General features: G+C 45.9%; 1 protein-coding gene across 1 annotated transcript in view; it reads left to right on the forward strand.

Moving 5' to 3' along the window:
- ryr2a (ryanodine receptor 2a (cardiac)) overlaps nt 1-12,531 on the forward strand; it is a 282,131-nt gene that overhangs the window by 45,232 nt on the left and 224,368 nt on the right. The window contains exons 4-6 of the mRNA XM_085361763.1: nt 8,088-8,162; nt 8,390-8,468; nt 9,226-9,338. Of these exons, the coding sequence (XP_085217889.1) occupies nt 8,088-8,162; nt 8,390-8,468; nt 9,226-9,338 (267 nt within the window). The remainder of the gene's footprint in view (nt 1-8,087; nt 8,163-8,389; nt 8,469-9,225; nt 9,339-12,531) is intronic.

Below are 12,531 nucleotides of genomic sequence, written 5' to 3' on the forward strand. Positions count from 1 at the left end.
TTATGAAAAGGACACCGAGGGAACAGTTTACCCTGCCCGGGATAGGGTTACCGGGGCCCCGCCCTGGAGCCAGGCCCGGGGAGGGTGCCCGAGGGCGAGCGTCTGGTGGCCGGGCCTTAGTCCATGGGGCCCGGCCGGGCACAGCCCGAAGAGGAGACATGGGCCCATCCTCCCGCAGGCCCACCACCCGCAGGAGGCGCCATAGGGGTCGGGTGCATTGTGTGCCGGGTGGCGGCCAGGAGCGGAGGCCCTGGAGGACTGACCCCCGGCTGCCAAGACTGGCAATAGGGACATGGAATGTCACCTCTCTGGTGGGGAAGGAGCCTGAGTTAGTGCGTGAGGTTGAGAGGTACCGGCTAGATATAGTCGGGCTCACCTCTACACATGGCTTGGGCTCTGGAACCAGTCTCCTGGAGAAGGGCTGGACTCTGTCTCAGTCTGGAGTTGCCCCTGGTGAGAGGTGGCGGGCTGGGGTGGGTATCCTAATATCCCCTCGGCTTGCTGCCGGTACGTTGGGGTTTTACCCGGTGGACGAGAGGATTTGTTCCCTACGCCTTAGGGTCGGGGAACAGGTCCTGACTGTCATCTGCGCTTATGCGCCGAGTGGCAGCTCAGAGTACCCAGCCTTCTTAGAGTCCCTGGGGGAGAGGGGGGGGGGGTGCTGGAGGGTGCTCTGCTGGGAGACTTCAATGCTCACGTGGGTAACGACAGCGAGACCTGGAGGGGCGTGATTGGGAGGAACGGCCTCCCTGATCTGAACCCGAGCGGTGCTTTGTTATTGGACTTCTGTGCTAATCACAGTTTGGCCATAACGAACACCCTGTTCGAACATAAGAGTGTCCATAAGTGCACGTGGCACCAGGACGCTCTAGGCCGTAGGTCGATGATCGATTTTGTAATCGTATCAGCAGATCTGCGACCATATGTTCTGGACACTCGGGTAAAGAGAGGGGCTGAGCTGTCAACTGATCACCACCTGGTGGTGAGTTGGATCAGGTGGCGGGGGAAGACGCTGGACAGACCTGGTGCACCTAAACGCGTAGTGAGGGTGTGCTGGGAACGTCTAGCAGAGGCCCCAGTCCGCGAGATCTTCAACGCACACCTCCGGCAGAGCTTCAACAGCATTCCGAGGGAGACTGGGGACATTGAGTCCGAATGGACCATGTTCAGCGTCTCCATTGCCGAAGCTGCTGCATTGAGCTGCGGCCGCAAGGTGGTTGGTGCCTGCCGTGGTGGTAATCCCCGAACCAAATGGTGGACACCAGAGGTGAAGGGAGCCACCAGGCTGAAGAAGGAGTCCTATCGGGCTTGGTTAGCCTGTGGGACTCCGGAGGCAGCCGACAGGTATCGACAGGCCAAGCGGAATGCGGCTCGGGCAGTGGCTGAAGCAAAAACTCGGGTGTGGGAGGAGTTCGGAGAGGCCATGGAAAAAGACTTTCGGACTGCCTCGAAGAGATTCTGGCAAACCGTCAGACGTCTCAGGAGGGGAAAGCGGTGCTCTACCTGCACTGTGTATAGTGCTGGCGGAGCGCTGCTGACGTCGACTGAGAAAATTGTCAGGCGGTGGAAGGCATACTTCGAGGACCTCCTTAATCCCACTGACACGTCTTCCGAGGAGGAAGCAGAGTCTGGGGATGAGGGGAATGACCCGCCAATTTCCGGGGGCGAGGTCACTGAGGCAGTTAAACAACTCCTTGGTGGCAGAGCCCCTGGTGTTGATGAGGTCCGCCCCGAGTTCCTGAAGGCTCTGGACGTTGTAGGGCTGTCCTGGTTGACACGCCTCTGCAATGTTGCGTGGAGATCAGGGGCAGTACCTGTGGACTGGCAGACCGGGGTGGTGGTCCCCATCTTTAAGAAAGGGGACCGGAGGGTGTGTTCCAACTACAGGGGGATCACACTCCTCAGCCTCCCTGGGAAAGTCTATGCCAGGGTGCTGGAAAGGAGAGTTCGTCCGTTAGTCGAACCTCGGATACAGGAGGAACAATGCGGTTTTCGTCCTGGTCGCGGAACACTGGACCAGCTCTTTATCCTCTCCAGGATACTTGAGGGTGCATGGGAGTTTGCCCAACCAGTCTACATGTGTTTTGTGGACTTGGAGAAGGCATTCGACCGTGTCCCTCGGGGTGTCCTGTGGGAGGTGTTGCGGGAGTATGGGGTGTCTGGCCCATTGCTACAGGCCATTCGATCCCTATACAACCGTTGCAAGAGCTTGGTTCGCATTGCCGGCAATAAGTCGGACTCGTTTCCGGTGGGTGATGGGCTTCGCCGGGGCTGCCCTTTGTCTCCGGTTCTGTTCATAATTTTTATGGACAGGATTTCTAGGCGCAGCCAAGTGGCGGAGGGCTTTCGCTTTGGTGGCCTCAGAATCTCATCTCTGATTTTTGCAGATGATGTGGTTCTGTTGGCTTCATCGGGTGAGGGCCTCCAGCTCGCACTGGAACGGTTCGCAGCCGAGTGTGAAGCAGCGGGAATGAGGATCAGCACCTCCAAATCTGAGGCCATGGTTCTCAGCCGGAAAAGGGTGGAGTGCCCACTCCGGGTCGGGGATGAGTTCCTGCCCCAAGTGGAGGAGTTCAAGTATCTCGGGGTCTTGTTCGCGAGTGATGGGAGAAGGGAGCCGGAGATCAACAGACGGATTGGGGCTGCAGCTGCAGTAATGCGGACGCTGCACCGGTCCGTCGTGGTGAAGAGGGAGCTGAGTGTAAAAGCGAAGCTCTCAATTTACCGGTCGATCTACGTCCCTACCCTCACCTATGGCCACGAGCTGTGGGTAGTGACCGAAAGAACGAGATCGCGGATACAAGCGGCAGAAATGAGCTTCCTCCGAAGGGTGGCTGGCCTCTCCCTTAGAGATAGGGTGAGAAGTTCGGCCATCCGGGAGGGGCTCAGAGTAGAGCAGCTGCTGAGTCCGATAAACTGTGGTAGACTGGCAACTTGGTACACAGTGCAGATGTAGTAGTATTAGTGGTATATTTTTCACACTCAGTAGGTATCAAGGCGAGAACCATGAAAAACAGACACAAACAAACACATGCACTTACAAATATAAATCTAGGCATATACTGACACATTAAGGCAACCAACCTGAACTGATTTCTGACACATCATGCATACAACACTGTAAAATTACAATCTAGCATCAATGTAAAGTATACTAATCTATATTTACTGCTGTTTGATTACAGCTAATAGTTACACTGTCACCCATTTTAGACACGGTAGATGTAACATCATTGGCGCTTTGTCATCAGGTTAAAATGAAGGTACTCTGTCAAGTTAGGTTGCACTGACAGAACAAGCCACAGCATTTGTGCGACACAGTCAAATTACACCATGTGAGATTTAACAGTAGTCCAGGTGCTTTATAATGCATGGTGTCACTTACCATGGCAACTATAGTTTCACAATTCCTTTAATAATCAGAGAAGCCAACAAAATGTATTCATCGTAATACTAGCATTTATGCTATGAACCTGCGCCTGGTGACCTCTCTGAAGTTCTCAGTATCACTTGCTGTTAGGTCTTTATCATTACTGTCTCAATGTTGTGGATAATGGTGTAAATTAAGTCTGACTTTGAAGAAGACCATAGGTTGATCCTTCTGCTCTTGAAGCAGCAGACATATAATAAACTCAGAAGACTTCTAGAAACAGCCCGAGGCAACAAACTTACTTCTGTTAATATTCTAACAATACTATCAAGATTTTAAAGATTAAAGTAGATATTGATATCACATTAATATCCATCGCATCATTTACTGCACATTAAATAAGTTCTTCCTAGGACTGCACTCTCAGCTCTCGGATGTTGTGTACTGTTAGCAATCAACAGTTTGTCTTTCTGTATCTGGAAGTCCCACAGGATCTTAGCTCAGTCATTCCTGACCACCCTGGGCTGGTATTCCATTTCCAGGCCATACTCGGCACAGATGTTTCTGTATATTATGCCGGCCACTTGGTTATGGTGCTCCATGTGTGGCCTGCCTGCTAGCATCTTACACCCTGCTGTTATGTGCTGGATTGTCTGAGGACCATCTTTGCACACCTGGGGTCTTGCCTGGTGTGGTAGATCCCAGTCTGTATGGATCTTGTGTTAAGAGCTTGTTCCTTTGCTGCCATGATTAGAGCCTCTGTGCTGTCTTTCAGTCCAGCTTTGTCCAGCCACTGGTAGGACTGCTGGATGTCAGCCACCTCCTCTATCTGCTGGTGGTAAATACCATGCAGGGGCCTGTCCTTTGATGATGGTTCTTCTCTTTGCTCCTCTTTTTTCTCGGGTTTCTGCTGCCTGAGGTATTCACTAATCACAAAGTCAGTTGTGGCCATCTTCTGATGTACTCATGAATGTTGGTTGGCTCATCCTGGACAGTGGTTCTGCTGCTCACCAGTCCTTAGACTCCTTCCTTTCTCTTAGCGCACCATCTCAGGGTGCTGGATTTGGGGTGAAACCCTCCAAGAATGGCGAGGAGCTTCCTTGTCTTGATGTCAGTGGCTTCTATCTCCTCCTTTGGCCAGCTTATTACCCCAGCAGGGTACCTGATCACCGACATAGGTGATCAAGTACAGGACATAGGTGTTGATTGTCTGGAACTTCTTTTATCTATTCAGCTGACTCCTCAGGACTTCCCTTACCCTCTGCAGGTATTTACTGGCCTTCTTATTAGTGCACACTGTCCATGTAAATGCAACAGTCTGAAAATAGGGCAGATGAGTTGCCACCATTAAAACAATGATTCCGCTTAAAATAAAGCACTTGCTTTTACTGACCCCTAATAAACCCTCTCTTACTTTGTTTAAATCACAGAAAAATTACGAGTCTTTCAGTTCCTGTTTTACAGCTGCTGTCACTGGTGGGGAAAGTGCAACCCTTCCCTGTTTTTTCCTGCAGGATGGCGTGCTAATGAGGCGGTGGTCCCCAGATGACACCAACAAAACGTACATTTTTATGGAAAATAAACCATCACAGATAAGTCTAAATATTCTACAAAACCCAAAGCACAATGGTGGTCTAGCACTAGCACATTTTTATCACTACTTCTTATCCAATAGATTGCTACATGTTTCAAAATGGATTAAACCAAGCTCATATTAGACAGGGCTTGGCTGGACCTAGAATAAGCATTCTATGGACAAGTAAAAATCTCTCATTTGCCAATTGTAAACTCCAATATTAAGCATCAAAACTGCTTTAAAAGCCTTAACATATCTTAATCTTAAAAATTAAGTCTTCACTGTCAAGCTTGTGGGAGAAACAAGACCCAAATGCAGTACTTCCTGAGAAGCGACAGTGAATTTATTTACAGTGAAGAAACAAGCAACGACGTGCGAAGCAGTATCAAAAAACGTGGTTCCCTCCATGATGATTTCCCAGCTCCCATGCAGTGAATCCCTCTCTCGATCTGTGGCGCTCAAAAATCCATTCAGAAATATTTGCAAGTGGTGCACGGCTCTCTCGACACTCTCCCGATTGTTGTCCTGGCTAAACAAGACACGATAATTGGGTGACTAACCACGACGAAGGACAAGGGATCTTTCACCATAGCACTGACTGACTGTTCAGGCACTGTGTCATTCAATGATCCAGTGTTGGCTGAAGTCCAGCCATTATGTGAAATAGTGTGCCTGTGATGAGAATCATCGTCAGCAGGTGAGTATGATTGCCAGCGGGTGTGGCTGGCTTCAGGGTAGGAAAACTGTCCAGGAAACAATGGGATCAAAACAAAGCAGAAAAGGCAGGTTGACTGGGAAGGACTGGAGGACCATGGCATTCACTTATCCCATGTAAACCAGCACCCATTTGGAACATTCCATATACTTGTCAGAGAAAGAAAATATTACAATTGTCATCGTGGCATGAGAAAGGGGTAAAAAACAGTAAGGAAAGTTCCATATCAAACTATAGAATCAGCAACAATACCTTTCTTTAATATAAGTAACTAAAGTCCATAATACAGGAAAAATTTAATCCCAATCAACTGAATCTAGAAATACCTACTTGGTCCCACAATTTTTAAATATCAGCACCCTCAAATGCCTATTGCCCAAAATTATAAGCTATTGTTTAAAACTGATGAATCAATATCCCTCCAAACCATCAATTGGGAGCAAGATCTTTCCATAAATCCAGATAAAAGATTCTGGACACGATACGCTTAAACACCTTCAGAAAAGCCCAACTTACAACTTGTACAATACAAAATTCTCTACAGAGCACACTATAGAGGACAAAGGTTGTTCCAAATGGGCCTTACATACTCAGACAAATGTGCCCATTGCAAAGACAACTCTGCTGAGAACTATATGCATGCTATATGGTCCTGCACACCTGTCAAAAGGCTCTGGATATGTGACGACGTGGTTTAGCTGCTGGATCCCAACCTCACCCAAGCTGTCCATCTTAGGGGGAAAAAGTGAACTAGATAAGTAAACACATCACATATGTTCCTTATGGATTGCTAAGAAAACTTTTCTCATGAACTGGAAGTCAAAAAACAGCTTATGCATTAATCAATAGAGAAATTTAATTCTAGATCACATCAGTCTGGAGACAATGTCTGCCTCCTCAAAAAAAAACCCAAAACTGATTTAATTTGTTTCTGCGTTTTGGAGATGAGGGTGGTTCCCATCTTTCAGAAGGGGGACCAGGGGGTGTGCTCCATCTATAAGGGGATCACACTCCTCAGCCTCCCCAGTAAAGTCAATGCCAGCGTGCTGGAAAGGAAAGTTCGTCTGTTAGTTGAACCTTGGCTACAGGAGGAACAAAGTGGTTTTTGTGCTGGTCGCAGAACACTGGACCAGCTCTCTACTCTTGAGGATACTGGAGGGTGCATGGGAGTTTGCCCAACCACTACATGTATTTTGTGGAAATGGACAAGGCATTTGACCGTGTCCCTAGGGGTCTCCCGTAGGAGGTGCGTTGGGATCATGGGGTGTCTGGCTCGTTGCTACGGTCCGTCCTGATGAAGAGAGAGCTGAGTGTTAAAGTGACGCTCTCCCAGGGTCCCAGGGGTGTGTTACTGTTAGAGGCCAGAGTAACCTGTAAGAGCTGCTTATACTGATGTAGATTTTGACCTACAGTACATGGAATACAAGTATACATGATAACCTGTATTATTATTATTACATCATTCAAAGGGTAGTGGCCTACCTTTTGAATGATGGTCATCACTAATGATACCCAGTTAGTTGCCAAGTGCACAGATTTAGAGGTGAGCTGCTGATAATGGGTGTGGCTGAGGGGAGGGCTTGATCGGAGGCCCACCCTGGCAAGCACGCTTTCAGATGAAGCAAGATTGACATCAGCAGGAAGCAGTTACAGCTTGGCAGGTCTCCTCCCCGGCTCCATCCAAGCTCTGTTTGCCTACTGGATAATACTCATAGGGTCAAAGACTTGGACTTTTTAAACAGAGAGCCGGCTCCAGTCCTTCCTGTACTGAGGGTGCCTGGTCAAAATCCAACAGCTCTCAGGCCCTGAGTAGTCTGAGCTACTTTTGTGGACTTCACAATATCAGGCATATAGTTTTTTGATATATCCATCACAAATCAGAGAAATTGAGAACAATAGCAGTGAACAAAATATAATGAAACGTTTTTGTTATAAGAAGAATTTCTTTTTCAAAATAATTTGATAATTTTTGCATTCATTGGCTAGTGGAGGGTTGCAGACTCAGAGCTGTGCACTGTGGCCCAGACATGTGGGATGTGGTTGCCTGCTCAAGTGTCAAGAAAAACCCCCCACGTGTCATATTCTAAGCAGCAATATAACTGTTAGACCAGAAAAGACACTCTGAATGTGAAGCAGGTGTTAGCAGTGAGTCCATCGGCTCAGTGCCCAAGTCATTGTTTCATTTGAAATCAATAGAATATTGTAATTACGCCATGAGCTAAGGATGGAAAGATGGCCGTGACGTAGCAATGATTACACTTCTACAAAGGGTACCTCTAAGCTGCTATGAAACATCTTGTTTTTCTTTATATAAAGCCAAAATTTTATTTCTGCCTGTGTCTATTGTATTGGCAGCTTTAGCTCTCCTGTTTATTGACATGTGTGCTTTAACGTTCTGTGTTGTTGTCTTTCAATAATTCTCTCAGATGGCCCAGGGAGGAGGTCATAGGACTCTACTGTATGGACATGCTGTGCTCCTGCGACACTCTTACAGTGGAATGGTCAGTGACACAGACTACATCTAAAAACATAGTGCAAAAAGATCCTTTTATCATGAATGTTGTAACATAGTTGGGAATAAGAAAAAGAAAAGCCTTTCATTCATCCCTCTGCTAAGGCACAATGTTTAAATGTTCACGCACAGTTCTAGAAGTTCAGTGAATGTACTGTCATTTCTTGATAATTTGATTGATAAAATCATTTTATTTATTTGTGTTTCTCTGTTTAGTACCTGTGCTGCCTGTCCACCTCGCGTTCATCCACAGACAAACTGGCTTTTGACGTGGGGCTGCAGGAGGATACCACAGGTATTTATGTTTTGTACAAATATCTGCACCACCGCTAAACGAAATGAGCGTGTCTCATTTAAAAGCTAAAACAATGGAAAACGATAATAAATAAAAACACTTCAGATAGTCCTTGTTGTGTAACACTGTAAAATATCCAGCCTGGCCCAAGTGAAAATATTTGACTGCTCACACGATTGCATATAATCCAAAAAGTTGACTTTCTTTAAAAATTCACCAGTTGTGAATTTTGGATAAAGGAGTGTTACGCAGAGTGTAAACATCAACTAGCTTCAACAAAATAAAGTTGTTATATGTTAAATATCATATACACCCCCCACACCCTCCTGTATAGCTGTATTAGCGAGAACAAGTTCAGCAAAACGTCTGTTTTGTGTGTCATGCTGCTGTTTGCTTTTAGTTTCTTGACATCATTACTGGAATGAAACTCGGTATTATTATAGAGTCTGACTGCTGATAAATGAAAGCTGCTGTGGAGAAACATAATGCACCACACCGAGATCTACTGTCTGCCTTATTGCTGAGCTCTCTTTTTAAAAGTCATGGAAATTACAACAGTTTCAGGGTTGAACCAAAGTGGTGCACACCCAGCAAGGAAATGGACACAAGTTTGTTTTTCATGGACACATCGCTGCTTTATCTCCTGTAATACTGATGATGATGATGATGATGATGATGTGTGTGTGTGTGTGTGTGTGTGTGTGTGTGTGTGTGTGTGTGTGTGTGTGTGTGTGTGTGTGTGTGTGTGTGTGTGTAGGCGAGGCATGCTGGTGGACCATCCATCCAGCATCAAAGCAGCGCTCGGAGGGAGAAAAGGTTAGAGTGGGAGATGATCTCATCCTGGTCAGCGTCTCCTCTGAAAGATATCTGGTCAGTAGCAGCTGTGTGTGGGAACATGCCAGCAAAGATGAACTCAGATCTTGATGTTGCTTGCTTTCTTTCTTCATGTGGCAAGACGTGTCCTAGTACTAGTAGGATTTACAAATTATATTTACAGCAGGCAAAATAAATATTGAAGACATCACCTATTTTCTAAAAAAATATATTTCTAAAAGTGCTGTCGACAGAAATTCTCAGCAGAAGTCAGTCACATCCCATCCAATCTGTACATGCCAAGAGAAATCAAACCATAGATGTCAATAAATTAAGTTTTGCGTAATAATAAAAATTGACACAGTCTTTAGTTCTTTCCATAGATTTTCAGCTGGATTCAGGTCAGGTGATTGGATTCTAGCAGCATCATCGTCTCATTGTCCTGTGTGAAACATCCTTATTTAATGTTCATCATCCTGGTAGATGGCAGCAGATTTTCTTTTTTTAATCAGTTATATGAGGCATGCTAGTGCCATATGATGAAGAACTGCCCCATACCATGATACCTTTAGCAGTTTAAAAATTCTTCTGTAACCAGTACCTTCATGAGAGAGCTCACTGGTTTTACCCATCATGAGATGTTTCATGTATGACACCTGTATTTGTATAGCACTTTACTTAGTCCCTATGGACCCCAAAGCGCTTTACACTACATTCAGTCATCCACCCATTCACACACACATTCACACACTGGTGATGGCAGCTACATTGTGGCCACAGCCACCCTGGGGCGCACTGACAGAGGCGAGGCTGCCGGACACTGGCGTCACGGGCCCTCTGACCACCACCAGTAGGCAACGGGTGAAGTGTCTTGCCCAAGGACACAACGACCGAGACTGTCGGAGCCGGGGCTCGAACTGACAACCTTCCAGATTACAAGATGAACTCCCAACTCTTGAGCCACGATCACACCTTGGTAATGAGACGTCTCTTTATAGGCCATCAGCTGGAACCAGCTGAAATTAATTTGCACCAAGTGGCAGGATTGCTGTTTAATTACTGATAGATTTCAGCAGTTCCATGCCTTTTTGTGCCTCCCTTTCTTCATGTGTTCAGTACGTTTTCCCCATGTCATTTCTCCTTATTACACAAAATGTAATTCATCATCATCTGTCATCATCATTTATTTATTTATATAGCACTTTAAAAACACACCTGGTAGACCAAAGTGCTGTACAATACTAACATGCACATAGTAATAAAACCAGATGTAGCAATAAAAAAATAATAAATAAATAAATATCAGTTACCCACAGAGTTAAAAGCCAGAGAATAAAAATAGGTTTTTAATAAAGACTTAAAAACTGGCACTGATGCAGCCTGTCTAATATGGAGAGGAAGGTTATTCCAAAGCATCGGCGCTGCAACAGAGAACGCTCGGTGTCCTCTAAGTTTCAGCCGTGACTTTGGGACCGAAAGCAGCAACTGCTCAGCTGACCGAAGGGAACGAGTGGGGCTTCAACAAGTCAGACAAATAAACAGGTGCCAGATCATTTAGAGATTTAAAAGCCAATAAAAGGACTTTAAAACGGATCCTGAATTCAATTGGAAGCCAGTGTAAAGAGGCCAAAATCGGAGAGATGTGATCAAATTTTCTTCTGCCAGTTAAAAATCGCGCCGCAGCATTTTGCACTAATTGCAAGCGTGACAAAGTGCCCTGCCAAACCACTGTTAAAAGAGAATTGCAATAATCTAAACGTGAGGTAATAAAGGCATGAATAACGCTTTCCAAGTCAAGCTTGGAAAGAAAGGGCTTAACCTTTGATAAATGTCTGAGGTGATAAAATGCTGATTGTACAGAAGTGCAGAATCAATTTTAACTCCGAGATTTGTGATCGAACTCTTTAGTTGGGAAGTCAAAGCTGCAAGATCAACATCCGGAGTATGAGAAGAATGATTTGGGCCAAATAAAATTGCTTCAGTCTTCTGATCATTAAAATTTAAAAAGTTTTTTGCCATCCATGCTTTGACATCAGTAAGGCAGTCAAGCAGAGGTCCAGTTGGGAGACTATCAGAATGACTAAGAGGTAAGTAGAGCTGGCAGTCATCTGCGTATAGATGTAATGGCACTTTATGCTTTCGGAAAATCGCGCCAAGAGGCAAAAGGTACAGTGAAAACAATAACGGCCCAAGAATAGATCCCTGTGGCGCACCCCAAAGCAGAGGGGCCACAGAGGATGAAGCTACATAAGAGATAGGACTTTAACCACAAAAGTGCCGAACCAGAAATTCCCACACAGTGCTGTAAGCGGGAGATCAGCAAATCGTGATCCACTGTGTCAAATTGTGTCAGAAAAATTCCTTCAAAATAAATGTCTTATTTGCCACCGATCTGGCGTTAATTAATCCCAACCTGAGAGGAATTTGCTCGGGAGCTTCCGAGGCAGCAACAACCAGATCCACAGGTCGGAGGTTTGTTCGGTCCACTCCACGCCAACGCAGATGTCGGAGAGGAGAGGGTTTTGCAGAACCCTTCTCAAGAGATCCCACAACAGGAACCAAGCAGGAGTCCACCGGGTCCAAAGCACGCAACGGCACCAAGAGTTGCGGGCAGGATTGACAAATTGAGCAAAGCTCATGAGGAAAACAAGAGATCCTGAGTCTCAGTTTGACAAGGCGACCTTCACGGTTACCCCGTCTCCTGCGTCGCTTCCGCACATCCAGTGGCAGTGGTAAGGAGCGCCAGTTAGGTGGTGTTACTTCCAAATCAGGAGGCAGAAAGCCTTGGTTGTCATTTCCAAACCAAGCTAAAGCTTGGGTAGATAAGCTTATTTCCTATAATGTCTGGCGATCATAAAACAATGTAGGGCTGACATGTTGCACAAAATTGACTAAAAACAATAAAATAAAACAAATAGAAGAGAGCGATAGACGGCATGCCAAACACCCAGGCGCCATCTTCCTTTCTATTGATCTAAAGAAGATTCATGGACATCTTCTTTGCATCTTTGTATTGGATGGGTTGTTGCCAACATCTGGTGATAATTTCATGTCAGTAGCACCTTTATAAATACATTTACTGTAGAAAAACAATAAGATAACAGTGTTTATACTCTGGTTAATAACTGGTTTACAGACCGTTATCTGCACAGTTATTGTAAAGATGTAACTGGTGTTTATAACACTAGTTTTAAAAAGAGTATAAGGTTGTGTAGCGTTGGCATACAATCACAAGAGACTGCAAATACTT

Source organism: Diplotaxodon limnothrissa, linkage group LG8 (assembly GCF_057381915.1).
Source record: "Diplotaxodon limnothrissa isolate DT_005_m linkage group LG8, D_limnothrissa_male_GT1.1, whole genome shotgun sequence".
NCBI lineage: Eukaryota > Metazoa > Chordata > Actinopteri > Cichliformes > Cichlidae > Diplotaxodon > Diplotaxodon limnothrissa.